The 25,530-nt window shown below is 50.2% G+C and overlaps 1 protein-coding gene across 1 annotated transcript; it reads right to left on the bottom strand.

The window, feature by feature from the left end:
- Samm50 (SAMM50 sorting and assembly machinery component) lies at nt 1-24,520 on the bottom strand. The gene is made up of 15 exons (XM_034516974.2): nt 24,367-24,520; nt 20,399-20,509; nt 18,916-19,017; nt 17,057-17,144; nt 15,466-15,572; nt 14,939-15,069; nt 14,673-14,760; nt 13,073-13,201; nt 12,582-12,653; nt 11,363-11,449; nt 8,536-8,606; nt 6,474-6,541; nt 3,734-3,880; nt 3,192-3,333; nt 1-178 (listed from the first exon to the last, which is right to left on the bottom strand). Exons 1-15 carry the CDS (start codon nt 24,385-24,387, stop codon nt 133-135), a joined length of 1,410 nt encoding a protein of 469 aa, XP_034372865.1. The 5' UTR covers nt 24,388-24,520; the 3' UTR covers nt 1-132.
- Nucleotides 24,521-25,530: the final 1,010 nt, after the last annotated feature.

The raw sequence follows: 25,530 nt of genomic DNA, 5'->3' as shown, positions 1-25,530 counted from the left end.
TAAGTGTTTAAAATTTATTGACGTGATTTCCCATAAGGATTACGGCCCAGAAGCACTAAACTGTGTCACCTCCAAACAGGCGTCTAGCCTAGGAGACTCCCGTTGCTCATCCAAGCTGCCCCGGGACTCAAGTTACAGGAACCGAATCCCAGCTCCAAACTGGACGCCATCACAAATCCTAAAAAGAAAAAGAGAAGTCAACAGGGTGCTCCTTACATCATAAAGACAAGTCAACAGGGTGCTCCTTACATCATTGAGAGGCTCTGTAGCCCCCACAGTTCCCTAGGCTAATAAGAATTAGCCCCTGGAGAAAGGAGAAAAGAAAGAAATAAAGCCTAAGACCCTCTTGCTCCATCCCAACCAAAGGTACACTGTCCAGGACAGGAAGTTGAACCAGGAGGCCCACATGTTGGGGCTAGCCCAGAACTCAGTGTGGTCCTGGGCCTCACAATGACCTAGCAACCCAGCCTTACAGAGTCCAGCCAGCAGCCAGCCCTGTTTCTGAACCAGGATGACACAAACAGTCAACAGAGGTGTGCTCTCTGGAGAGCTTAGCTCTAGGGTGTCCTGTGTGGGCTTCTCAGGACTGGCTGTAGGCACCAAACACCCAGTTCTGAGTGCTGTGCCACACTGGCATGTCGAGGCACAGGTAAATGGCAGCAGTCACACTGCCCTGCTGAGGAGCCCTCCTGATTGGAGGAGAGCTGCACCCCTGGAGGCTGAGGATCTCCTGAGTACCTGTGCCCTCAGCCTGGGCCTATGCAACCAGTTTCATAGGGACCACGCTGCTTTAGAGAAACCCCCAGAGAAGTAAGCTTCTTCAGAGAACCCTGCTACCACAACTGTAAAAAACTCAAAGATGCATGTGTTGTGACACACACAGCACAAAGCAATGCCCATGACGAGTATTCGATGTGGCACCCAGAGTTACAGGGCTGGGACCCATCAGTCCTCTGCAGACCCTGCTAGCCTCCTCGGCTTCTACCTCTAGGCCAGGTGCAGGCTGCCTTCCTGCCCCATGGTGCCAGTGCTCACCCTTATACCAGCCCCAGCGGGGGTCATCAGAAAAGTCCACTGATGCCTGTTCTTAACCCCCAGAGCTCTTCATCCTGGGTGAAGTGCTAGGTGTGGGAACTAGCACTCATGGGCCCCAACAGAGCCCTTGAGAGGCACTGAGAGGAAGACACCGATGAAGCTGAAGAGAGGTGAAGAGGGAGGAGAACAGAACAGGCACACTTGGGAGCAGCCATTCCCCTGAGGGCCCAGCAAGCCCACATTCTCTGTGCCATACTATACCCCTCCCCCAGGACAGCTGTATCCACAGCCAGGATGGCCTCCCCAGCTGCACTGATGGTGTCCTTCCTACAGCTCAAGGAGCAGCTGAAGCAGCGCTGATGCATCACTAGGTCTCCAGAGACCTAGTCTGCGGAGTCACACTGTGACACAACACTCAGGTCCCAGGGAAGACTGCGCCAGAAATCATTCAGGACAGAAGTCAGAACATTTCACACTGCCACCCTTTTGTAAAGGCCACGGATCACAGATTACAGATCACCTGGTCTAACCCTGGGGGTGAGGCTACAGACACTGTCTACCTGCCAACTTCCTAATTTTAGAAACAAGATAAAATTGAGGTCATTTCCCTCAAATGTTATCAAATTCCACTCCTGCCCACAAAGCTGCAAACCAAAGCACACTAGGGAAGTTATTTCTATGTCAAGGCTGACCTTGGACAGCCTTTACCACTCACAGTAAACGCCTGCCTGCCACCATCACAACGGCAAACCAGGGCCAGGGTCTTCCCCCACTTCAGCACAGCAGCCTTCTTCTTTCTGAAGGCTATGTTCTCAATTAATCTTTGAGACATGCTTCTTCGATTTAACTGAGAGAGAGGAGCAGCTGAAGGGTCCTGGGCTGTAATAACACTTGCTAAAGGGCCAACTAGCAAGACGCGTAAAAGCGAAGGAACTGCTTGGTGCACACTGCCATCTTGTGGCTACTGTCAGTATTACACAGCATGGGCCACAGTGGTAGATAGCACTCAGAGATAGCTGCGAGTGCTGTTGGTACTGGAGCCCAACACATCCCAAAGTACATGACCTGGCCCCAACAGTCTGTGAGGGCGGCTGGCCACAGCTCCGCTTCAGCTCCACCTACATGGTCGGCTGCACAGACAGCTAACCGAGGCTGAAGGTTGAGGCAGCTGTTGAGAAGGCATCTACTGTGTACCAGGGACCTACTGTGCACCAGGGACCTGGGGACATCAGCCCTCCTCTCCTCACTGCACTGTGAAATCAGCAACTGTAGCATGTCAGACTGCAGGCAGCAGGCGTGGAGACAGAGGACACTAAGAGACAAGAGGAGCAGGCCGGTACAACACAGCAGTGATGGGAGTGACAGGCACCACAGCCAGACCACACAAGAGCAAAGCAGGAAGGCTTGTAAGCTCTGAGAGCTGCCTGTCAAAGGCTTCTATTCTCTGCATAGGAAAAGAGACCCAGAGTAGCTATGTAACCTATTCCTTACCACAAGGCAAGGTGGCATCTGGCCATGTAGCCCTTGGGAATTGATCTATCTTGGATAAAGTCATGTGAGTGGGTCCCTGTGAGAGGGTGGGAGCTTGTGTAGAGTACCCAGGCGCTTGCACTGCCTCCCTGTCAGCAGGTGGCCCCATGGAAGCCAGCACAATGCCCCAGCATCAGTTTCCCACCAGCATGTCCTGACTTCTGACTTCCAGAACTTTGTCACTAAAGCTTCCTGCTCATAACAATCCCTCTAGGTCTCCAGACAATGCCCACAAGGTAATGTAAGAGTTGGGGTCTCTCTATAACCCTGAATGACCCTTGGCCTAATCCAGCCATGGAACACAGCCACTGCTCCATCCATGTCCATGGGTGGAGTCCTCCAGCCCATAGCAAAGCTGTGGCCGGCCTCAGGCCAGCATTGGCACAGGGAAGCTCCCTACTGCTTTACACTTTCAGCACCCACTGGTTAACTCCCGAGCCAGAGCAGCAGTGTTCCAGGGAAGCGGTGGGCATCTCCCTTTTCCCCTCCAACTACGAGAGCTCAGCTGAGGACCACATGCTTTCATGCTGTAGGTGACTATCCAGTCTCTCACTAAAGTGACCATCCCAGAACAAACTGCAACAGAAGCCCCACAGAGCTGCAGAGCTGCCAGTGGCCCCCCACACCTGTCGCCCCGCTGCACGCCCATAGGAATGCAGTAGTTCAGCTCCAGCCGAGCGATGTTGCCAAGTCGGAGGACGATGCCTGCTCCATAGGACCAGCGGATGCATTCAGCTAGCTTCCGGATGTGGGCTCTGGGACCCTCACCTGAAACAGCAAAGCTGGTGAGCAGAGATGTGTGGCTCCCTCCCTGCCAGAGCCCCTTACAGCTGGATCTAGCTAGTGAAGACAGGTATAGGGCTGGCATCTGCATCCCGCTCTCCCAGAACCAGCTGAAGGTTTCAACTCTCTGGGTCTGGCTCCCCTGCCCCCTCTGCCTAGAAAGGATGTTTTAGCAGAACAGCGGGGAGGCCCTTGCCACGCCTCTGGGCAGGCCCAAGGCCCCCAGCTGGACCTGTGCTCTGTGAGCATCCTCCCAACAGAGCTGTGCTGAGCGCTGGGCCCTAATGACACTGACAGCACTTGAAGCTTGTTTGTAGGGTAAGACGCAGCCTACCCTTTACATAATGGCATCATAAGGGACGGCACCACCCTGTATCAGACTCACCATAGTTGAGGTTGCACAGGTTGCCCGCATTGAGGAAAAAGTGAGTTCTGAAAAGCTCTCCGAAGCCACCCTGGCCTGGCCGGAAGGGCAGTGGGGTGTAGAGGTGCAGGCCCCCGGCCCAGTATGCCTCCCCGCCCAGGTAATCTCCTAGGGAAGGAAATAGAATCTGTTGACTCAGCCCTTAGGGTTCCTGCTTTCAGTTCCGCTCCACGAACTAGGCAAGCCCAGCCTCCCTCCTTTTCAGGATCCTTCCACAACAACACAGCACAGGAGCCAGAGTACTATAAAGGAATGAGGCTGCTGCCTGCCCTGTCTACGGGGCCAGGAGTCTAAGAGCGACCTGCTCCTCCTCCTCCAGTGGCCACACTGAGCCTCCCTGATCTCACCATCCAGACGTGTCTGAGCCTATCCTTCTGGGGCTGCCAGAACCCAGGCTTTCAGCCCAAACCCCTGGTTTCAATGGTGAAGGCCTGGAGAAAAGTTCCTTTTGGAGTCAGTCACTAGCTCAAGTTACCCAGGAGAGGAAAACTGCTGGGGTGACTTTCTTATCTGAGCCCTGCAGCCTGCAGCTACTCCCACACTCAGGGAGGGAAGTGTCTGGCCTCCGTAACTTTGCCCTCTTCCCTTCCTGCTGCCTCTCTGGGGCTCAGCAGCGGCTGCACTCCTTGCCTCTGGGCTGTTGCTCAGAAGGCAGAAAGCTTCAGTTTTCTTAATTCCATGTTGGTCACCAGCAGGGACAGGATACAAGAAAACAGAGAGGCAAGGGTTTCTGGGAGACTGTTAAACAGCACAGCATGTGTGAATGTGGGTAGCACTAGGGCTGTGAACCTTGCAGAACCCAGGGGATACCAGGTGAGCAGCCCTGTGAAACGCTACTGTCAATCTACCAACGTATTCCAGATGCATCCTGTGTCACTTTGGAGATGTGTATGAGAGCTGGAGGGGTGACTCCTGTTAAAGCCTAGGCTCATGGCCAAAAACGTCAAAAAAAACAACAGCCAGGCCATTGGTGGCACACAGCACTCAGAAAGCAGAGGAAGGCAAACTATGAGTTTGAGGCCAGCCTGGTCTACAGAGTGAGTTCCAGGATAGCCAGAGCTAAAACATCAAAATAAATAAATATACATATATATATATATACATATATATATATATATATATATATACATATATATATATATATATATATATATATATATAAATTTGTCAGCATGTATGTCTTTGTGCACCAAGCGTGGGGTGACTGCAGAGACCAAAGGAAGGCAATCAGACCCCAGAACTGGAGTTACAGATGGTTGTGAGCTACCAGGTGGGTGCCTAGACACCGGGTCATCTGGAACAGTCAGTGCTCTTAACTGCTAAGCTGTCTCTCCAGCCCCTCATTTGTCATTTGCATCTAAACAAAACAGGGCTAAGTTTAATCTACTTCGACCATTCCTGAAAGTAACTGAGTAGCAAATCTACAGCTGCTTCATTTCATTACTTTGTTTGTTGTTTTTTTTTTTTTTAAAGATTTTTTTTTTTTAAAGACTTATTTATTTCATTTATATGAGTACACTGTAGCTGTCTTCAGACACACCATAAGAGGGCATCAGATCCCATTACAGATGGTTGTGAGCCACCATGTGGTTGCTGGGAATTGAACTCAGGACCTCTGGAAGAACAGTCGCTGCTCTTAACCACTGAGCCATCTCTCCAGTCCTTGTTTGTTGTTTTTAACTCTCTGAGTGCTAAAGTTTTACTTGACATACCTTATTTGAAATCAATGTGCGTGCAATAAAAGCAAATGTTTTCGGGCCCGGAAAAGGATAGAAACTCCACAGGAAGTCCAACAGAGTCAACTAACCTGGACCATTGTGGCTCTCAGAGACTGACTGAACCACCAACCAAAGAGCATACAAGGGGTGGACCTACCCCCTTCAACGCCCCCAAACATGTAGCAGATGTGCAGCTTGGTCTTTGTGTGGGTCCTGAACAACTGGAGCAGGGGCTAGCCCAAAAGCTGTTGCCTGTCTGTGGGATATGTTCTTCTTGCTGGGCTGCCTTGTCTGGCCTCAGTGGGAGAGGACATGCCTAGCCTCAAAGAGACTTAAAGTGCCAGGGTGGGGGGGATACCCAGTGGGGCACCCACCCGCTCAGAGATGGGGAGGGGAGATAGGGGAAGGACTGTGGGAGGGGGTGACTGGGAGGGGGGCAGTGAGCAAGATGTAAAGTGAATAAGTAAAAAAAAATAGAAGATTTTATGTTATCTTAGCAAAAAAAATACAAATACTAAAAAGTGAAGGAAAATATTATTCATCAATAAAATTTGAATTGTACAGGATAGCTTCTGAACTTGGATTACAGCAATGGTAGATAGAGCTACTGTCTGTTTAAAACAAACAACAAAACAAATCTCAAGAAAAAGTCACCTTATCCACAGTCACAGAGCTACATTGATTCTACCTGATGAGACAAACTATCCCGCAAACCTGCTCTGGGAGCAAAGACATGGCAGATGAAGCCTGCTGAGTCTTCAGAGAAGGGGATACATTGTAGGGCACAGGGGTACTTGAATTGCTGGGTTTTGAGCAAAGAGCAGGAACTGGCATGACCACTGGAAATGGTCCTATCCTTACAATGAATGGAAGTCCTGATGCTCGCACTGTTGCAAACTGCTATTCCCATTGCCTCTGCCCTCACAGATGGCAGCCCATAGAGGAGGAAAGTACTGCATGCCTCCAAGTCTTAGCTCACTGACCTTCGCTCTGGGGTCCAATGCTGTGCATGCTAAATCCTCGGACACTCGTGGGGCCTCCCAGGTAAAACCTGCAGCAAAGTGACAGGTGTCATTCCATTAGGTGAAGATCCACAAGACCCACAGCAAGTGAGGCAGCAGCAGGGTCACAGCTGGTTTGTAGAGCATTGTCTGCACACAGCAGAACACCAAGAGAGGGTAGGAAAGCAAGCATGTGACACCTACCAAAATCTGCCTGGAACCCAACAGCAGCTACTTCTGGGGATATGAGCAATGAGACAACAAAGATGCTTAGGGGAAGGTGAACCAGGAGGAGGAGGCCCATCCCTTATGGAGGGTAGGCAGCTGTCTGAGAGACCCGCCATGAGGTTCACTCCCAACCACACAGCCTCCCAGTGATGCTGGGTTAGAAGGCAGGTCCACATTGCACATTGGTATGCAGAGCACAAGAGGGGCCAGGTGATAGCAGACACAAACAGACCACACCAGTGTTACTTTGGTTTTCTACAACGAATTCTACTGCATTCTAACTGCTAAGGATAGAACCAGGGCTTCCCTGAAGGTTAGTCAACTTCCTCATTACCTTAACCTCCTGCCATGCTTTTGAATTGAGGGAGGATGTTCTAACTTTTTACGTATGCCTTTATCTGTATTTCTATCTGTATCTATCACTATCTATACAGATATATTTCAGAAAACGCCTCAAATTCAAGACAGAGCTGCCTCTGCTCTCCCTAGGCTGAGACAGCACATAGGGAACAAGGCCCCTGTCCCACAGAAGTCTCCAACACGCTCACACAAACTTGGAGAGCTCAGAAGCCCACACTTTTACTGTCTGACTGCTAAGCAGAGCTTTCCTGAGTACTGCTGGTGTTAATTAATACTGCATGCAAACAGTAAGCTCTATTCCTTGGTGCTTCTTAAAGGTTTATTTATTTTTATTTTATGTGTATGTGTGTTCTGCCTACATGTCTGTCTGTGTACATGTATGGCTGGTGCCAGAGGAGACCAGAAGAGGGCCTCGATCCCCTGGAACTGGAGTTACATATGTTGTCATCTCCCATGTGGGTGCTGGATACCTGGCACACACATGAACCAGACACATAACGTCCAATTGCAATCCCCGTACTCCTATAGTGAGATGGGAGTCACCTTGAAGGCTGAGCCAGCCAGGGGCAGCACAGTAGCAAAATCAAGGGACCCTGACTCACGATAAGGTGGAAGATGAGAACCAACCTCCACATATGTATTATGGCATATGTGAACCTGCACACATGTATGCATTCATGCATACACACACACACACTCACGCCCAAAACGTTACTTTTAAAGACTTTCTCATGACTCAGTGAACAATCAAATCCCTCTTTGATCTCTTTATAACATTTAACAAATGGGAAGACAAGTTGCATATAAAACACAGCATATAAGACACAGCTCACTCTCTGTATACAAACACACTCCTACCTGAGCAAAAGGAGGCAGACCAGGGTGAGGTAGGCTTACCTCCAGGAGGACTAAGCACCCTACTTTCTTAAACGTGCCTTTACCTTCAATTCTACAAGTACTAACCAAATTCTTTCATAATAATTTAAAGAAAAAGAGGAAACATTTTTCTTTATTTTTCCAGACAGAGTTTCTCGGTGCAGTTCTGGCTCTGCCTCTCAAGTGCTGGGATTAAAGGTATTCACTACCATGCTTGGCTGAGAAAAATGTTTAATAATAAAGTTTCACAACAAAAAGCAACAAAGTAGGGCTGGAGAGACGGCTCAGCGGTTAGGAGCACTGACCCCTCTTCCTGAGGACCTGAGTTCAATTCCCAAAAACCACATGGTGGCTCAGGACCATTTGTAATGGGATCTGACACCTTCTTTTGGGCATCACTGTGACACTGTACTCTAAAATAAATCTAAAAAAAAAAAAAAAAAAAAAGCAACAGACTATGAGTACTGGATACTTCAAAATCTGATACCACATGAAAATCCAGAGCAATGTGAATACTGCTCCCCTCTGTAAAAACAACCCAAAGTCCCAGAGGATGTGGGGGAGCCTCTGCCGCACTGACCTGTCAGCAATGCTGGATGGCTTGTCACCAATGGGCACCAGCATTCCACCCCAGAGAGACGTGGAGAATACCTGTGGGGAGGCAAATACAAATACAGTGTTTCTTTCTGTCTCCATGAGAGCCAGCAGGAAACTGGCTCTACTCTGCATGCCTTTGACTGCCCCTGGCATGCACAGTAGAGCACCAGCAGGACCATAGGGGACCAGGGGCGGTGAGGTTGAAGAACTCAGTCAGAGGCCACTTTAAACGCCATCAAAGTCACACAGAAGTGCAGCAGGGACTTAGCTTGCATTCCTACCAGAACAAAACCCTCTTGCATGAGAAGTCAGGCCCACAGGACTGACAGAGGACAACCAGAACCCTGGATATGAGATCCTATATCTGCTCAGACCCCAAAATGTGAGGGGACTGAGGTATGCGCCCCTCAGGCTGAAGGTCTATATGAGTTACATCACTCCCACAGTCATACAGTGTAGAGACCTCATATGTGGGACTGGCCAGTCCTTATAAACTCCATAGCTGCTTTAGATGGTCTTTTTCTAGATGCTTCCATGGGAAGGGCTAAAGAGGGAAGAGAGTGGGCAGAGCCACACAGCACACACAGGACAGTCCTCAATGGCAATAATGGGGTGAAATAACCCAACTTCACCATTGTCTAATGGCACACTCATGTGCCCATCTGTCTGTATGGCATTCTGAAAGCCACACACTTGGCTCAGGTCACCTTTGTAGTATACCTTGGAAGGCTAAGGGAAGGCCTCCAGTCTGAAGGCTGGTCAGACTAAGCTAACTTTTCAGCAGGATACCACCCTTCAGACATTTTCAACTAACATCAGGTTTCCTAGGAAGTGCCACCATTGGAAAGTCTAACTGACATTTCTGACACTGGGCCCAGTGATGACAGTGGGGGTGGGGGATGGGGTGGGGATGGGACCCATGCTCTGACTGTTCATGGGGATGATTCCACTCCTGATCTTCCTCTGGGATGAGGCCTGTCTCTGCTTCTTAGAGACCAAGGGCCTCAGCAGACTCGCACCCCTCCCCCAGCTCTCCTTGCACACACCACTACCTCTGGCCTGGAAGGCAGTTCGCTGTGCTCCTGAGAAGAACCAGGTCCCTGCTTTACTTCCTTCTCGCCCCACAGCTGCTCCTACCCAGAGGCATCTACACCCTATGTTCCCACCAGCAGAGAAGGTCCCAGGCTCCTTCCTGCCAGAGCCAAACATCCTTGACCCTCTTCCTGTCCACTCATCCTACCATTCACCTATCTATCTATCTATCTATCATTGCTACCCATCCTTTTGCCCATCCATCCATCCATCCATCCATCCATCCATCCATCCATCCAACCACTCATCTTACCCGGCCCCACCCCCCTCACGGCTCATGGATGCCTCAAAGGAGCCATTCTACTGGGTTTGTTCCCACTTCTCTCCTCTCCATCTCTTAAAATAAAAATTTTATTTTGAAGTGGCCTCAGGTTGACAGAAGTACAGCCCAACTCCCAGGGTTCTTCCTCAGCTGGCCTCACCTCAAAGCTGAGGGACCACCCTGCTCCTCACTGCCTGCCGAACTCAGACACTAACTGCTCTGAAGCCTCTCCTCCTGTCAGGTAGATACTGCCTGCACTAAGCCATTCCCTTTGCTAGAGTCTCTGCCCTTTCCTCTCCACTCTCCGCCTTCCCCAACTCTGCCCATCTCAGCCACCAATCCTCCTGTTCTCTTTGAGTTCTACCCTTGTAGTGGTTTGAACAGGCTCATGGATTTGAATGCAGGGAATGGTACTTCTAGGAGGTGTGGCCTTATTGGAGGAAGTATGTCACTGTGGAGGTGGGCTTTGGGGTCCTATAAGCATAAGATATGTCTAGTGTGGTACACAGTCTCCTTCTGCTCCCTGCAGATCAAGGTGAGCTCTCTGCTCCTCCAGCACCATGTCTGCCTGCAACCTGCCATGCTTCCTGCTATGATAATAATGAACTAAAAATCTCTGTAAACTGTAAGCCAGTCCCAAATTAAATGTTTTCTTTATAAGAGTTGCTGTGTCAGAGTCTCATCACAGCAATGAAACCCTATCTAAGACAACCCCCTTACTCCCACCTCTTGATATAAGCACCTAGAATGTCTGGCAGCCAGGATGCAGGTGGGTGAGCACACAAATGGGTGGATAAGAGAATGACTAGATACTATGTGGATGGAAGAAGGATGCGTAGACAGGTAGGTGGATACTTGTGTAGACCCGTGAGTGGGTAGGTGGCACATGGTAGGTAAGTGGATCAACAGATGGGTCTTCTACAGAGTAAGTACAGTAGAGCCCTCCCCACCAACCCCCAGACTGGAAGATAAGAGAAGGTGGCTGGAGACATGCCTGTGCCAAACTCCTAAAAGCCTGGAGCAGGAGGCCACATGGACAGGTAACAAAAGGACGTTACAGCAGCAGGAGGCAGATGAAGAACACAACACGCGCCTGTGAAGGAAGAGCCCCACCCCTCTGACAGAGCCTGTGAGCGGGTAGATGGAGGGGCACCACTCTAGAGTACAAACTCACAGGAAAGCAGTGGGTATGGTGTGGGTAGGGGAGCCTGGCTGGGGGACGGCAGGAAAGGGCACAGGGAAATAAGAGCATGGCTCCACAGGCAGGGGCAGCAGAGAGCAAAGGATGATGGGATTCTGTGGTACCTTAGAGTGAGAACCTAGTGCAGCCTGGAAGGCTACACACATGTTGACGGAAGGGTCTCGAGTCCTATGGGTTGAAGCACCAAAGCACTGGGCTAACAGCAGTGCTCTGGGCTTAGGGGTTCCACAGGCACAGCATAGGCCACAGACTCACCGAATCCAATGCGAGCGGCTTATTCAGCTGAAGCTCAAAGTCTTCCTTGATGAAGCTCACATCCCCTCCAGTGTAGCCTGCCAGCTCCTGGGGAAGAAGCCACAGGTCACAGAGACACAGGGGCTACTACGCACTACCTTGCCCACGAAATGACAGTTTTGCTGTCTGCCTTCAGCATCTGAAGAGTGAGCTGCTTTCATGCCAGCAACATTTTACATACAAATCTCACCACTAATTACACCTCTAAAAAGGAAGATTGGGCACTGTCCTGGCTGGTTTTGTGTCAACTTGACAAAAGTTAGTCATCAGAGAGGAAGGAGCCTCAGTTGAGGAAATGCCTCCATGTAAAACATTTTCTCAATTAGTGATCAATGCAGGAGGGCCTAGCTCATGGTGGGCAGGGCCATCCCTGGGCTGGAGGTCCTGGGTTCTATAAGAAAGCAGGCTCAGCAAGCCATAAGGAGTAAGCCAGTAAGCAGCACCCTCATGCCTTTGCATCAGCTCCTGCCTCCAGAATCCTGTCCTGTTTGAGTTCCTGTCCTGATTTCCTTTGGTGATGAACAGCAATACAGAGGTGTAAGCTGAATAAACCCCTTCCTCCCCAACTTGCTTTTGGTCATGGTGCTTCATCACAGCAATAGAAACCCTGAGTAAGACAGGCACCCCAGGGTCCTGTTCACCACAAGCACTACAAGCAGCAGGATGAGACTGGGTGGACCACCATAGCCACAGTATCACCCAGGTCCCCCACACCTGCAGACCAGCTGACCACATCACCTTTAAGGCACTAACACTGCTCCCCACAGGCACCAGCGCCAGCTCTGCCCTCCCCTGGCCCTGAAGGCCTCTGCATGACAGTCCTGCCTATTCCCGGTCCTCCAACTCTGTTCCTGCTGTCATGTGACACTACCAAAGAAGCTGCCATGTCGACCACTGTGGCCTTGGGGGAAGACACAAGATAAACTGCAAGGAACAAGGGCTGATTCTGAGGCCAGAAGCCCTAAGAGTGGAGTCAGCAACCCTTGCAGGCAATTCTAGAGTGGTTTTTCCTATCTGTGGTGCTGGGATGGAACCCAGGGCCTCCCTCAGGTGGCTCAGTAGATGAGTACACTACAGAATCACACACTACTGGATAAGTTTGCAAACTCCAGGCAAAGTGTTGTGTTAACCCGTGCACAGTGCACCAGCTACCCAGTGAGGAGCTGTGGTGAGACGCTACCTGGTTGACTTTGAGCAAGGCCCCTCTTCTTGGCAAGATAGATGAATTCCGAGAGTCGATAACCATGGCGTGCTGAAAGAAATGAGCACAAGGCATTCTCATGTTCACTGCAGGCAGCTCCAAGGACAGTAACACTTGTTGTGCACTGAGGTCTGGGCTGTGCTCCTTATGCCCACAGCCCTCTGCACTTGTCCCTGTCTTCTCAGGACAGCTTTAAGTTCTGAGATGGCACACCCAGAGGCACCAGGGAGGCACCGACCAGCTTTGTTCCCTCAGAGAGCCCAGCAGCCGCCCTAGTCCTGCATTTTTTAAATTTCTGCTTCCACTGATGTTACTTACAAAAACTATTGAGAGGCAGTGGACATGGAGCTAGAGGCCTTTGTCCCAACCACCCAGTCTCACTGGCACCTCAGTCAGCCCCACATCAGCAGAGACTGGCCGATGGGTCACAGGGCTGTCAACACATTCTCCATACAGAGAGCAATTCCTACCGAGAGAGACGACTTCAATGAGTGTCCACTTTCCTTCCGCACAGCAAACGATGCAGTCCTCGAGAGACAGCCCAGCTCCCGCCACACACCCTCCCACTTGACAGTGTGACTGGTCTTCCATAGGGGAAACTGTAAAGACAGGGAAGGAAGCCTTGTTCTGCTCCGTCCACACTGGAACAAGCTGCTGTAAACCATCCTTTAAATTGAGCATCTCTGAGAAACACACTTGATAATTTCTTTCTTCAGCACCAGGGACAGATCAGGCCAGTGCTGGCAAGTGATCCTCCCCCAGCCTCAAGACAACCATTTTAAATGAAAGGAACTAGGGAAGGAGGAGGAACAGAAGAGAACTCACAGAGGCCGAGGGGGAGGGCTGTAAGCTGAGCCAGAGCAGCGCTGCTCTGAACTGCCGTGAAGGAACAGGGCCATACCCAAAAGCTAGGAGTGACTCTGTCAATAGTATCAGTCTCATCACAGTAAGACACACACAATGTGGCACACCCACCCCGCCCCCATGGCTGGCTCAAGGCAGGCCCAGAAGAATGAGAAGACCAAGCCACATGGGGCCAAGGGTTTTCTTTCCACAGCCAAAGGGAGCAAAGGCCAGGTCCACGGAACCCACCTCCTGCCTCTCAGCAGGTTTGCCCAACAGCCTGACCCACAGCCTGCCCTAGACTCTAGCTCAGAACAGCACCTTTCTCTCTGAATGTCATGATGTCAGGGAGCTCTGAGACCAGCCGTGACTTCACTAGCAAAGGCACCTGGTGCCAAGCTCCCCAGAAAGCATCCCGGTGAGCTCTGCAGTCCGCAGCCCTAGCGGAAGGCACAAGGCCACTGAGAGTGAGGAGACACCAACTGGAGCCCAGTCCACATCTTTGGTGTGCAAGAGTATGGCCCAAAAGTGTCTACCTCAGCACACAGGGGCAACATACAGGCCTGAGGAGCCTACAGAGAGTCAGGGAGCAGCAGTCACTCTGCATGAGGGCCTCAAGACTCATGTTTCCTCAGAAGCGTAGAGAAAGTGAAGCTTTGCAATTAACTTCTTTCCATGGCCATAGTGCAGCTCTTAGATAGCAAGCCACTTCCGTAGGGCAATACACTGCTGTCTCCACAGTAACTGTCAGGATTCACAGGGCAGATGGTGCACGCTGACAATGCCCGGTTACACTTAGGGTGACTTGAGACACAGGTGCCTTAGAAGCTGCACGCTGCATGTCTCTCCCCTGCGCACCCCCCCCATTCCACACCCCAGCTCCTTTCACACCTATTGTCCCAGGTGGAAAGCACTGTACTTGACTCTTTCAGGGTGTGCTCTTTGAAAAGATTAGGAAAAAATAAAAGGGGATACTGAGGAGAAAGATGAGAGAAAGCACTGGGTGCCAATCAGTCAGGAGCACAGATACCATGTGACCAGTGTGGATGCCAGCCCACTCCTTCCCCTGGTTACCTGCATCAGCTAGGGAGGAGGAGCTAGAGAAAAGGCCACCAGGTGGTGACTGTGCATTCACCCACTCATTTCCCTCCCTTGTCAATAATAAACTCACTGACTGTGTACCCCCCCCCCCCAGCTCCCACCACCCACAGGGCCTGGGGTACTCACACTGTACTCGGCAGACACTCCTCTGTCTGTCTCCCGAAGTGAGCTCCACGGGAACTGCCCAGTAACTTTATATAAGTTTACGGAGAAACTAGGAGGCAATGGGACAAGCTTTAACAGTGAGTCACAGGGCTTGTGCACAGCTAAACAACAGGCCCATCAGACTACACCGGGCTCATCCTAAGGACAATGCATCACTTCACACTCCAGACATCTACGTTCACATTCACACCAGCCCAGGGAGTGCAGGGACCTGCTCGGCTTCCTACTTTCTGTTGAAGTTCCCAGGTTGTGGCTTGAAGAAGGACAGGCCGTAGGAGGTTTCTTTGGTTCCATAAGAGAACTGGAAAGTCACTTTCTCTGCGCGTCCCAGAAGGTTGGGGAGTTTGAGGCCGAGTACCTAAGGGAGGGAAAGGATGAAGCCGGCAGGCACTGGACCAGTGTGAACAGGCTTTGTTTCTCACAGCACCCCACAAAGCTGACCAGGTGGAAGACGGCCACACTGAGTGCCTGGGAAGCTGGAAGGCAGAGGGCTCCTGCCCCAACCCCGAACCTCCTGACCAGAGCATAATGGAGTCTAAGCGAGAGCACAAGCAGCCCATCTGTCCAAGTACAGGGCTATTATTGCTAAACATGACCTCCGGCTCACGCTGACAATTCTAGGGAGGCGGAAGAAAACTGAACACCACACCAAGTCCATAAGGCGGCAGCTTCCACAGCAACTCCCTGCCTCTCCAACGGGCACATCTCACAGCTCACACCCAGAGCTCTAGACAGTGATGGAACCATGCCTTACCATACTGCCTTCGTTGTTTCCAACCATGGTGTTGTAACTGCCCGTCAGTCTCCTCAGCTCCGTCACTTCAAAGGTGACATCTAACCCATTTGGCAGGGCATCTTCACCTAAAGAAGTATTAAAAGGGTCAGCATGGCTTAGGGGTAAAGACACTGCCAGCACGCCTGTCAGGCTGGGTTTGAGTTCCAGGACCCACTGACTCCTGGAACTTGTCCTCCGGGTACCACACATGTATCCACACACATACTTGCACACATATATGCATACACACAAACCAAAACAGACCACTAAACCTAACACTGACTCGACTCCCGGTGCTGAAAACAGCCCCAGCTGGGAATGGGCCCACTGCTCAGGAGGTCCTTGAAAATGTTCTGAGTCCAGCCAGCCAGCATCAAAGCCCCTTGAAAATGTTCTGAGTCCAGCCAGCCAGCATCAAAGCCCCTTGAAAATGTTCTGAGTCCATCCAGCCAGCATCAAAGCCCAGGATTCATTTGACAGTAAGGATGTTGTAACAGTACAGCTAAAAGTCCCCCATCCAGTGGAGTGTGAGCATGGTCTGCACTGGAGGTTTCTACCTCACAACCACCAAGGCCTGGGGTGCTCTCTGCAGATCGAGGCAAACCCTGCAGGGCTGTGGTCTCAGAGGAGGAGGTAGATCTTGCCTTCCACCCAGGATGCCTGCTGTGTTCCTGCTACACACCTGTGAGGAAGTCCATGTGGTCTCAACAGGCTGGGGGCAGGAGGCAAAGGTTGGGGGTGGGGGAAGCCTTGGTGCTGGTCTGGTTTTTATTTGTTTGTTTATTTGTTTTTGAGACAGGGTCTCTCAATGCAGTCCTGGCTGGCCTAGAACCCACCATAGACAGAGAACTCCCAGTCTCTGCTTCCCGAGTGCTGAGATTGAAGGCGTGTACCACAGCAGCCCTCTATTTCCAACCCTACACTGTGACACGTGCCACTTCAACACCTCACACTCACAAGGTTCATTTGTCATGACTGTCAAGCACATACTCATAATTACCATTCCCTCAAGCCCACAGCTCACAGCAGGGTGAGTGACACGTAGTGTGGTATGCACAATGATGGGCTTACAAAGCCCTAAGCTAGCCTCTGCTGTCAGGGCATTCTATGGCGCAGCCAGGGTGAGAGCTGAAGTCACAGACAGAGGAGGGGAGTTGACCAGTGCAAGGCCATTTCAGCAGGGACTGGAGAGCGTTGAACCAAGTGCCAACAAAGGCACTGAACTGACTGGGGAGGCAGGGCAGGCCAGAGTGCTTGAACTGTATCACTCAGTACGGGTCAGACACAAGTTACCTAAAAGGCTCAGAGCCTCCACTTCATAAGTTAATGTACTTGAACACTCCCCAGTGTCCCCAGGTGCTCCCACTCTTATCTGACTCTGCTGAGCTTTCCAACAAATTAAATCCCTGGCCCCGCCCACTCCTCTGCTGCAGCGTAACCCTCAGGTGTAGCTAACTCTGAGACCTGCCTGAGAAACCTTTGGGTGCACTCTGCATCTAACCAAATGGTTGCTCTGTGACCCTGGAGGCTACGGGGTGGCATCAGAGGGACACTCCTCCTTGACACCTACCATGACATGTGTCGATCAAAACATCCACTTGCCTAAAAATTCCTAGGCGAAGCAGTTTTTCCCGGGCTTCATGAGATCGTCGCATTACCTGGGAGGGAAGGATGACAGAAAGTGAGCTCTCCTAAAACACAGGAGCACTGAGGGCCATGTGACCCATAAATGCTTGCACTGAGAGGTATGTAGCAGGAAACGCCCATCAAGCCCCAGGAGGAAGAGGTGAACCTGACTGAGCCAGCCAGCAGCCAGCAGCCAGCAGCCAGCAGCCAGCAGCCAGCAGCCAGCAGCCAGCACAGGGAATGAGTGCCCAGACACAGAAAAGGCCAAGGATGGACGGGAAGAAAGGTGACAGTCAGGAAAGACAATGGTGACAAAGTGACAAAGAGCTCCTGGAATGAGAAAAGGCTGAGAACCCAAAGGAAAATAGACACATCTCTGTGATCCCAGCACTCACAGGCTAAGGCTGGAAGAGCTAAAGATGGAGGCCAGCCTGGGCTGCACAGTGAGATAAAGATGGAGGCCAGCCTGGGCTACACAGTGAGATAAAGATGGAGGCCAGCCTGGGCTGCACAGTGAGAGGATATTTAAACAAAAGGAAAAAAGGAAAACAAAACAAAGCAGGAAAGGGATGAATGGCGATAGATAGATAGATAGACAGACAGACAGACAGACAGACAGACATAGTATTTGAGGCTGGTAAGATGGCAGCGAGTTATGGTGTTTGCCACCAAGCCACATTTGATCCCAGGGACATATCTACAGATTGGAGTAATGAAACCATACTCTATGTCCAATGGACGGCAAGACCTTAGAGAATGTGGTTCTCAGCTCTGGGGAATGGACCTTGTCCATCCCCTGCAGATGTGTGGAATGGTGGATCTCCCTGGAGACCAATATGCTGACCCTTGAAGTGACAGACCACGTGGCCTGTGACATAGTAATGCGACTTGTGCTGTGCACACTGTGACACAACAGTAAGACGCTGAATGTACAGCCGTCCAGGAGAGCCAAGCACTCAGCTCAGTTAATGTCCATCCACAGAGAGACACAGCAAGGACACAAAGTGTTTGCGGTGAGGCTTCCCATAAACGTACTGAGAGACAGGACTGTCCTCACAATGACAAAAGAGAATGTCAGCGCTCCCAGCCACCTGGGTTCATCCTCATGTTAGACACGCTTGGAAGAACCAGGAGGAGCCAAAGCTGGCCTCTGGGAATGGTCAAGCCGTGGCAAGAAAGCGTGCACACTCACACTAGTATGCTCTCCACCTGGGACTATTTACGCCTCTTTATGTAACTGTCCTAAAACAGCACCTTCAGCTTTAAAAACACAAACTTTTGACTGTTTTGCCAACACTACTCAAGGTTAGCAAGAGGAGCCAGTGGACCAAGCCACCACTGATAACCTCTACTAGGCAGGTCAGTGTGGTCCAAAGGCAGGACAGGAGGAAGCCACAGGATGGGCAATCTCCTACGACAGCAAAGGAAAGAGTCTATGTGACCAACAGAGCAAGGGCCTGGGATGTGGACAGGGTATCCACAGAGGACCCCAAAGGGCTCAGCAGAACCCAGGGATAGCGCTGATGCCGAGTCAGGCAGAGTGCAGGATAGGCAGGCCGAGCAGATGAACAGAGGTAAGGACAGCAGAACCCAGGGATAGCGCTGATGCTGAGAGTCAGGCAGAATGCAGGGTAGGCAGGCTGAGCAGATGAACAGAGGTAAGGACAACCGCAAGTTTGTGTAAGCTGTCGAAGGCTCTCTCCAGGCTTGGGTCCCTCTGCAGTGAGAGGCTGGGGGCAGGGTTGTGGGTCTCAGATTCTTATAAGTTACAGGCAAAGTGTGCCACACAGAGAACAAACTCACCTCAATGAGGTTTTTAGCCTTAAAAACATCTCCAATTTCACAAATGATGATGTCATCCTTAGTCCGTGCAAGTCCATCAAAATGAACATGCTGAACCACCACCTAAATGAGACAAGGGAACAGAGGTCACCACGTCTGGCACAGGAAGCAGCTTGGGACTGTAGCCAGAGGTGGGGTCTGAGACAAAGGGCAAGGTCTTCTCAAGTACAGTAACCGCCTTACTTCTGACTTCATTCTTTTTGAACTTTTACGTGTATGGTGTTTGCTTACATGTATGTCTGTGGAGCACGTCAGCGCCTGGTGCCTACATAGGCTGGAAGGCAGCGTCAGATTCCCTGGAACTGAGTCACAGTTGGTTATGACCTGCCATGTGGGTGCTGGATATCCAAGTCCTCTGACGAGCAGCACTCTTAACCTCTGAACCATCTCTCCAGCCCTGTATTCTCTGTTTGCTTGTTTGTTTTGTTGTCAGTCCCTGAACTCCTATTTTAAGATTTAGCCTTTGCCAAGTATGTACTGATTGACAGTAAATGAATGAGCTCTGGCCTCTCCAGGCAAACAACCCAGGATCACCCTAACAAGCAGTGAGGCCCAACCTCCTTAGCCTGGCCACAGCCAGCCTTGGATGTGGGATGAAGATCTGTGAGAGGTCACAGGCAGGTGAAGAATGACCTTGACTCATCTAGGAGAAAGGAACAAATAAAAACTGCAGAGCTGGGGCTGTAGCTCTGTGGTAGAGCACTTGTCTGGAATGCTATCCTCTGCTGGTAACATGCCTTTAATTTCATCTATCTATCTATCTATCTATCTATCTATCTATCTATCCATCTATCCATCCATCCATCCATCCAAACATATATATGTATATAACAAGCATAATTTGAGTCTATCTTTGAAAACTTTTTAAAAAAAGATTTATTTATGTATTTTATATATGTGAGTACATTGTTGCTGTCTTCAGATACACCAGAAGAAGGCACTGGATCCTATTACAGATGGTTGTGAGCTACCATGTGGTTGCTGGGACTTGAACTCAGGACCTCTGGAAGAGCAGTCAGTGCTCTTAACCACTGAGCCAAATCTCCAGCCCTGAAAATCTTTTTAATTTTATTTTGAGTGTTTATCTGCATGTATGTATTTGTACGCATGTGCAAAGTTGTCAGATCTTCTAGACACTAGAATCTAGAGTTAGAGTCACAGGTGGTTTTGAGTCACCATAATGGGTAGTGGGAACCAAACCTAGGACATCTGAGCCAACCAAGAAAAACCTTTTGTTCTATTTTTTCAGTAGAAACAAAACGTGTTTCCCTAAACCAGCCACATCAACTGTCACCCAGGAGAACCGGAGGAACAAGGAGCTACTGTCCTCAAGTCAAGGGTCTCTATTCGTAACTGTTGACATGTTAGCTGCTTCACTTCTCCATAGGGTCTTACCAAAAGAACATTCCAGAAACAACATCAAGATGCTCCACAGAATACTCACATCTTTGTTTTCTAGGATTTCCTGTTTCGCTTCAGGTTCAACTTCCACAAACTCAGCTTCCTCCCCCAGTGCTCCAAAGTCAGTTCCGCTTGATGGGAGGGGCTCCAGACTCTGCAAAGGATAGAGAAACTTAGAGTGAAAAGGAGCCAAGCCTCCACCTAAAGGTGGTGTCACAAAATCCAGCACAGATGCTGTGTTCAGTCAGAATGAGGAGCTGGGGACAGGATGGGACACACGAGGAAGGCCAGTGTAGGCCAATGGGCAAGTGCAGGTCCTGGGGACCGTGCTTACTAAGCAATGTTCACTGGGTAACTAGTAAGTAAAACAAAGATTTCAAAAAACCCTTGCATGTGCTTGCCAATGGACCAGAAAGCAGGCCCTTTACACAACGCAAATGCTGGCAGTGTCTACACCGCCAAGCTACACTCCCAACCTTGGTTGCTCTTTTCTTTAGTTTTCTGAGATCAGCTCACTCCTCACAGACCCTGTGCAGCCAAGGCTCTCTCTGAAGCTCCTCCTGAGCCTGCCCCTGCTTCCAGGTGGTAATATGAACAGTCACCACCTCAGAACAACACAGAGCCATTCATGGTGCACATGGCTATAACCCCAGCCTCAGATGGCTGAAGAAGATATTCTACCACTAAATAATCACAAGAGCAACTTCTTAATAAGCTTCTGGGGGCTGGGGTTGGATGAGCAGGGCTGGGAAGACTAGAAAACACAATTACATATAGATACTACACACATAACACAGTGCTTTATCTGTGTGTACGTGGACCATGTAATCTGTTCCTATGAGTAAACACTGGGACACTTAGTGGCAGAGATTTCCAAGCATCCCTGAAGTGGACGACTCGGAGCAACAATTCAAAATGACTTTCAAGAACAAGCAGGCAGTATCCAGCTGCTTCCTGCAGTCAAGCCCCTCTACAGTGCCTTCAACTGCTGACATCTGCGAAGTAAGGGGACTCTGGGGCTGCCTCTGCCTTCTCCTCCTCCTGGAATACCTAACGGCCTTCTGCCACACACACTTCGTACACAGGTTCTGAGTGTCAGGAAGGAGCCCAAGAGGATGATGACTCCTTCCACACCTGCCCTAATGACTGGTCCTCGGAGAACCTATGGGGAGACACACCTAGACTCCAGACCATACAAGTACCTTCACCATGAGGCCATGTTGGCTCCCTGCATAGTCTGAAGATCTACCTTAGATGTCTATCTTTGGAGGAGGTAAGGTACTAAGATAGGAACATAGGCCTTGAATTTACTTAATTCTCCTGCCTCTGACTCTTGAGTGCTGCAATTATAGGCACAAGCCACCATGCCACGCTAAACATCACCTCTGAACCATTCTGACTCTGTGAGGTTTTGTGTGTGCTTGAAATTATATATATATATATATATATATATATATATATATATATATATATATATATAGAGAGAGAGAGAGAGAGAGAGAGAGAGAGAGAGAGAGAATACCCATATACCCATGTGTGCAGGGTCTCACATACCACATACCCAGGGATAGTCTCATACTCACTAAATAGCCAAGAACAGTCTTGGAAACCCTAGTCCTGCTTCTAATCCCCCAACTTTCTGGGACTATAGCCACCATGCTTGGGTCCAAAGGGACATCTCTTAAACGTTAGAAATTTGTGACTTCAGATGGTTTCTTTTTTTTTTTTTTCCTTTCTTTTTGTACTCAATTCCTATTTATGGAATACTGATTAAATGTAATTCTCTTCTGTTCTTTTACTTAGTGAGGGGAAAAGAAATAAATGCCTGGCACTCGGGCCAATATGGGCACTAACCATGGATGACAAACAATACATTAATTCGTGCCGCTATTTACTGGTTTTCTGCTGTTAGTATTTTTAAAACTAAAACACTATTACCTTCTTCTAAGTATGAAAACATTAGGCAAAGGAGGAATGTGCATGTGGATCCCGTCTTAAGCCAACAGTTGGCAAATTCGCCTTGTATGAGCAAAGTTTGCATTCCATTATTCTAAAAGATTCCAATGGTTCCTAACACGGCAAAGCATGAAACAAAGTTCATTAGAGACCACCAAGCCCCACAATCTGGAGAGGGCAGATGTTACTGTGGCTCACACTTCTGCCATAGCTCGGTATCCTCCAGGACCTGTTTACTGATGGAGATTTACTCACCACATACTGTTTATAGACAGAGCCTCACTATATAGTCCTGGCTGGCCTAAAATTCACTGAGTAGACAGGGCTGGACTTGAACTCAAGACAGATTCAATTGCATCTGCCTCCTGAGTGCTGAGATTAAGGGTGTGTAGCACCATACCTAGCTACTGGATCTGTAAGCCCAGTTACTCAAAGATATGAAGGATTCCAAATTCAAGGCCAGCCTAGACTATGGACTGAGCTCAAGGCTGGCTTTGACAGCCTAGTGAAGGAAAATATTTAAAGATATCTATGGATATAGCTCAGTGAGTGCTTGCCCAGAGGGTACTTGTGTTGCTATGGAGGAGCTTGCCTAATAGGTTTCTGCAGTACTCAGGAAGGTACTGGAAAAGTAACTGAACCTGAGTTCTAAGAGATGTGACTATTTTTCTAGGTAAAGTTGGGTGTGGCCATGAGCAATTGGATAGGGAATGACCCCAGGGCAACAGGATAGTTCAAAGAGTGTGTCTCTAGTGCAGTGGTGTGGGAAACAGCTCTGTGAGAGATGCCTGTGCTAACTAAGTGCTGCCGCAAGCAAAGGGACACTACCAGAAAATGCGTCACAGGGCAAGTGATGGTGTCCACTCTGGGTGGTGCTGGCTCCAGGGCTCCATGTGTCTTGATTTTAGGGCATTCAGAGGGTCTGTAACATTCTCTGGCTTCTGGGGAACAATTTTAAACATGAAAGTTTGGCAGTAAGTATCCAACTACTTATTCAGTAACAGATATTGGCTGTTGGTTGGAACTAAGGTACTAGTCTGCTCCGCCCCTCAAAACTGGAGTGGGTTATGAAGGAGTTCTGTGTCCCTACGCAGAAACTAACTTGTTCATCAGACCTTAAGAGAGACATGAGGAAGAGAACTGCAAAATCCTCAAAAAAAGCCACAGCTCTCAGAAGCTTAGACAAGACTACTAATATGAGGCCAGCCTGGGCTACAAAGCCAAAGGCAAAGAGACAAGGGAGGAGTGGATGCGGAGACAGGACAAGTTTCTTCTATGGTTTGCTCCGCCCATTTATGGGAAGGAAGCTCATTCTGTTGCATGGAACAAGATACTGCCCAATTCCAGGTGGCAAACAAAAGCCAATTCAAAAGTGATGACAGCTCGGCAGGCACAGGAGCTTGTCCCTTGGGCCTAATCACCAGAGTTCGATTCCCCCCTGATTCCACATAGGAGAAGGAGAAAGCTGACTGCAACTGTTGTCTTCTGACCTCCACACACATATGCGCGCGCCACACACACACACACACACACACACACACACACACACGCGCACAGGCACACGCACGCGCGCGCACAAACACACACACAATTTTTTAAGAAATAGTTCTGCTGGGTTGGAGCGACGGGCTCAGCAGGTAAGGGCACCTGCTGCTCTTGCAGAGTGGTTCCCGCCACCTACAAGGAGGCTCACCAACCCTCTGGAACTACAATTGCAGGGGATCCAGTGCCCCCTTCTGGCCTCCACAGGCTCTGCACACAAAGTGCACATACACACATGCGAACACTCATGCACCTAATAGTAATTGGAAATTGTAAAACAAGACTGAAAAATAACTTGGGTCTTGTGTTCTGACAGACCCTTCTTCCATGCTGTGGTCCTATCGAGGCCGGTGCTGTAAGGTCACCCAGGAAAATTCCGCTGAATGACCTTGTGCAAGTCACCACCGCCCTCCCGACCGCGACAGCCCGAAGCAGCTCCCACACCCTCGCTGCCGCCCTGGTCCCAGGCGCGCGCGCGCGCGCGTCCCGCCCAGCCGCCGCGGGGCCGCTCACCCGGGCGTGCACAGTCCCCATGGCTCCCTTTCCGGCTGCTGCCCCGCGGAGGTGCCCGCGCCCACCCCAGCTCAGCTACAAACACAGACGCGCGGCTACAGGTCACGGAAGCTGCGTCCTGAGCGCCGCCATATTGTACCGCCGAGGGCCCGCCCCCTGACTCTAGGGCCTCCGCTCATTGGTCCGTATGAGACAGTGACCCGGATGTTCACAAGAACGCCGGGAATCCCAGGGCAAGCGTAGAGCGTGCAGTGGCCCCCAGAAAGCTGCGGGTCCGTGGAAAGGCAATGGAGCTGAGCCCCTCGTTCCGTGGTGGCTTACCCTGGTCTAGTCCTTGGAGCCTCAGTTTCACTTCTAAGGTGTGACCAGAAGGGCGCAGGGAAGAGGGAAGAGAGAGTGTGTGCTTCTGGAACCGAACATGGGGCCAGGCTAGGATCAATGCCGTAACACCTTCCTACGGATCCAGTAAAAAGGGTTTGTGAGTGAGTGTGTGTGTGTGTACGGATCCAGTAAAAAGGGTCTGTGTGAGTGTTCGAGACGGGTTTTTCTGTGTAGACCTGAGTGTCCTGTAACTTGTTCTGTAGACCGGCTAGCCTCGAACTCACAGAGCTCCACCTGCCTCTGGCCCCCAATAAAGCCGCATGAACCACCACTACCCACCCAGATTCATATTTTTAAAAAGATGAATGGGGCTCTCTTGAGGGTTCAGGTGAAGGCAGTTACGTAAATAAATCAGACAGCTGTGCGTTTGTCTTTTGGTAGCAGAAACAGCTACTGTGCCTCAAAAGAACAATGTAATAAAAGCCATTTGTAGCTCTGAACTGCAATGTACTGGAGATAGAGTGAGATACCTGTCTTCTGACTTGGAGTCAATCTGACACCGCTGCCCTGGATGGCTAAAGCTTAGTTTCCTTTTCCATCCTCTCCCTCCAGGAGACTCCTGCACCCTTTTCTTTTTAAGCAACATGCTCTGGCATCCACACTTTCAAAGTCCATATTCTTCCCGTATGGAAAGCAGCAGAAACCTTCAAGCAGCCTGTCAGCCAGCCCTGTCCCTGCCATTGCCTCCCTGCCTTAGCCTATCCATCTGGATTCCCAGTACCGGATCAGCACTGCAAAGATAGGGCCCATGTTCTCGTGAATCCAAGCCTGGCACCATGCAGG

This window comes from Arvicanthis niloticus, chromosome 13, assembly GCF_011762505.2.
Source record: "Arvicanthis niloticus isolate mArvNil1 chromosome 13, mArvNil1.pat.X, whole genome shotgun sequence".
NCBI classification, from domain to species: domain Eukaryota; kingdom Metazoa; phylum Chordata; class Mammalia; order Rodentia; family Muridae; genus Arvicanthis; species Arvicanthis niloticus.
Note: the sequence above shows the minus strand (reverse complement) of the source record. Positions and strands in the feature narration are given on the sequence as shown.

What these genes read in the sequence shown, in the direction of transcription:
- Samm50 (XM_034516974.2), bottom strand. Translation starts at nt 24,387, where the DNA reads ATGGGGACTGTGCACGCCCGG. An exon ending in TTTGATCGACACATGTCATG is followed by an intron (nt 15,573 to 17,056) that starts GTAGGTGTCAAG and finishes ATACTTCTTTAG; the next exon opens with GTGAAGATGCCCTGCCAAAT. An exon ending in CCATCCAGCATTGCTGACAG is followed by an intron (nt 6,542 to 8,535) that starts GTCAGTGCGGCA and finishes ACTTTGCTGCAG; the next exon opens with GTTTTACCTGGGAGGCCCCA.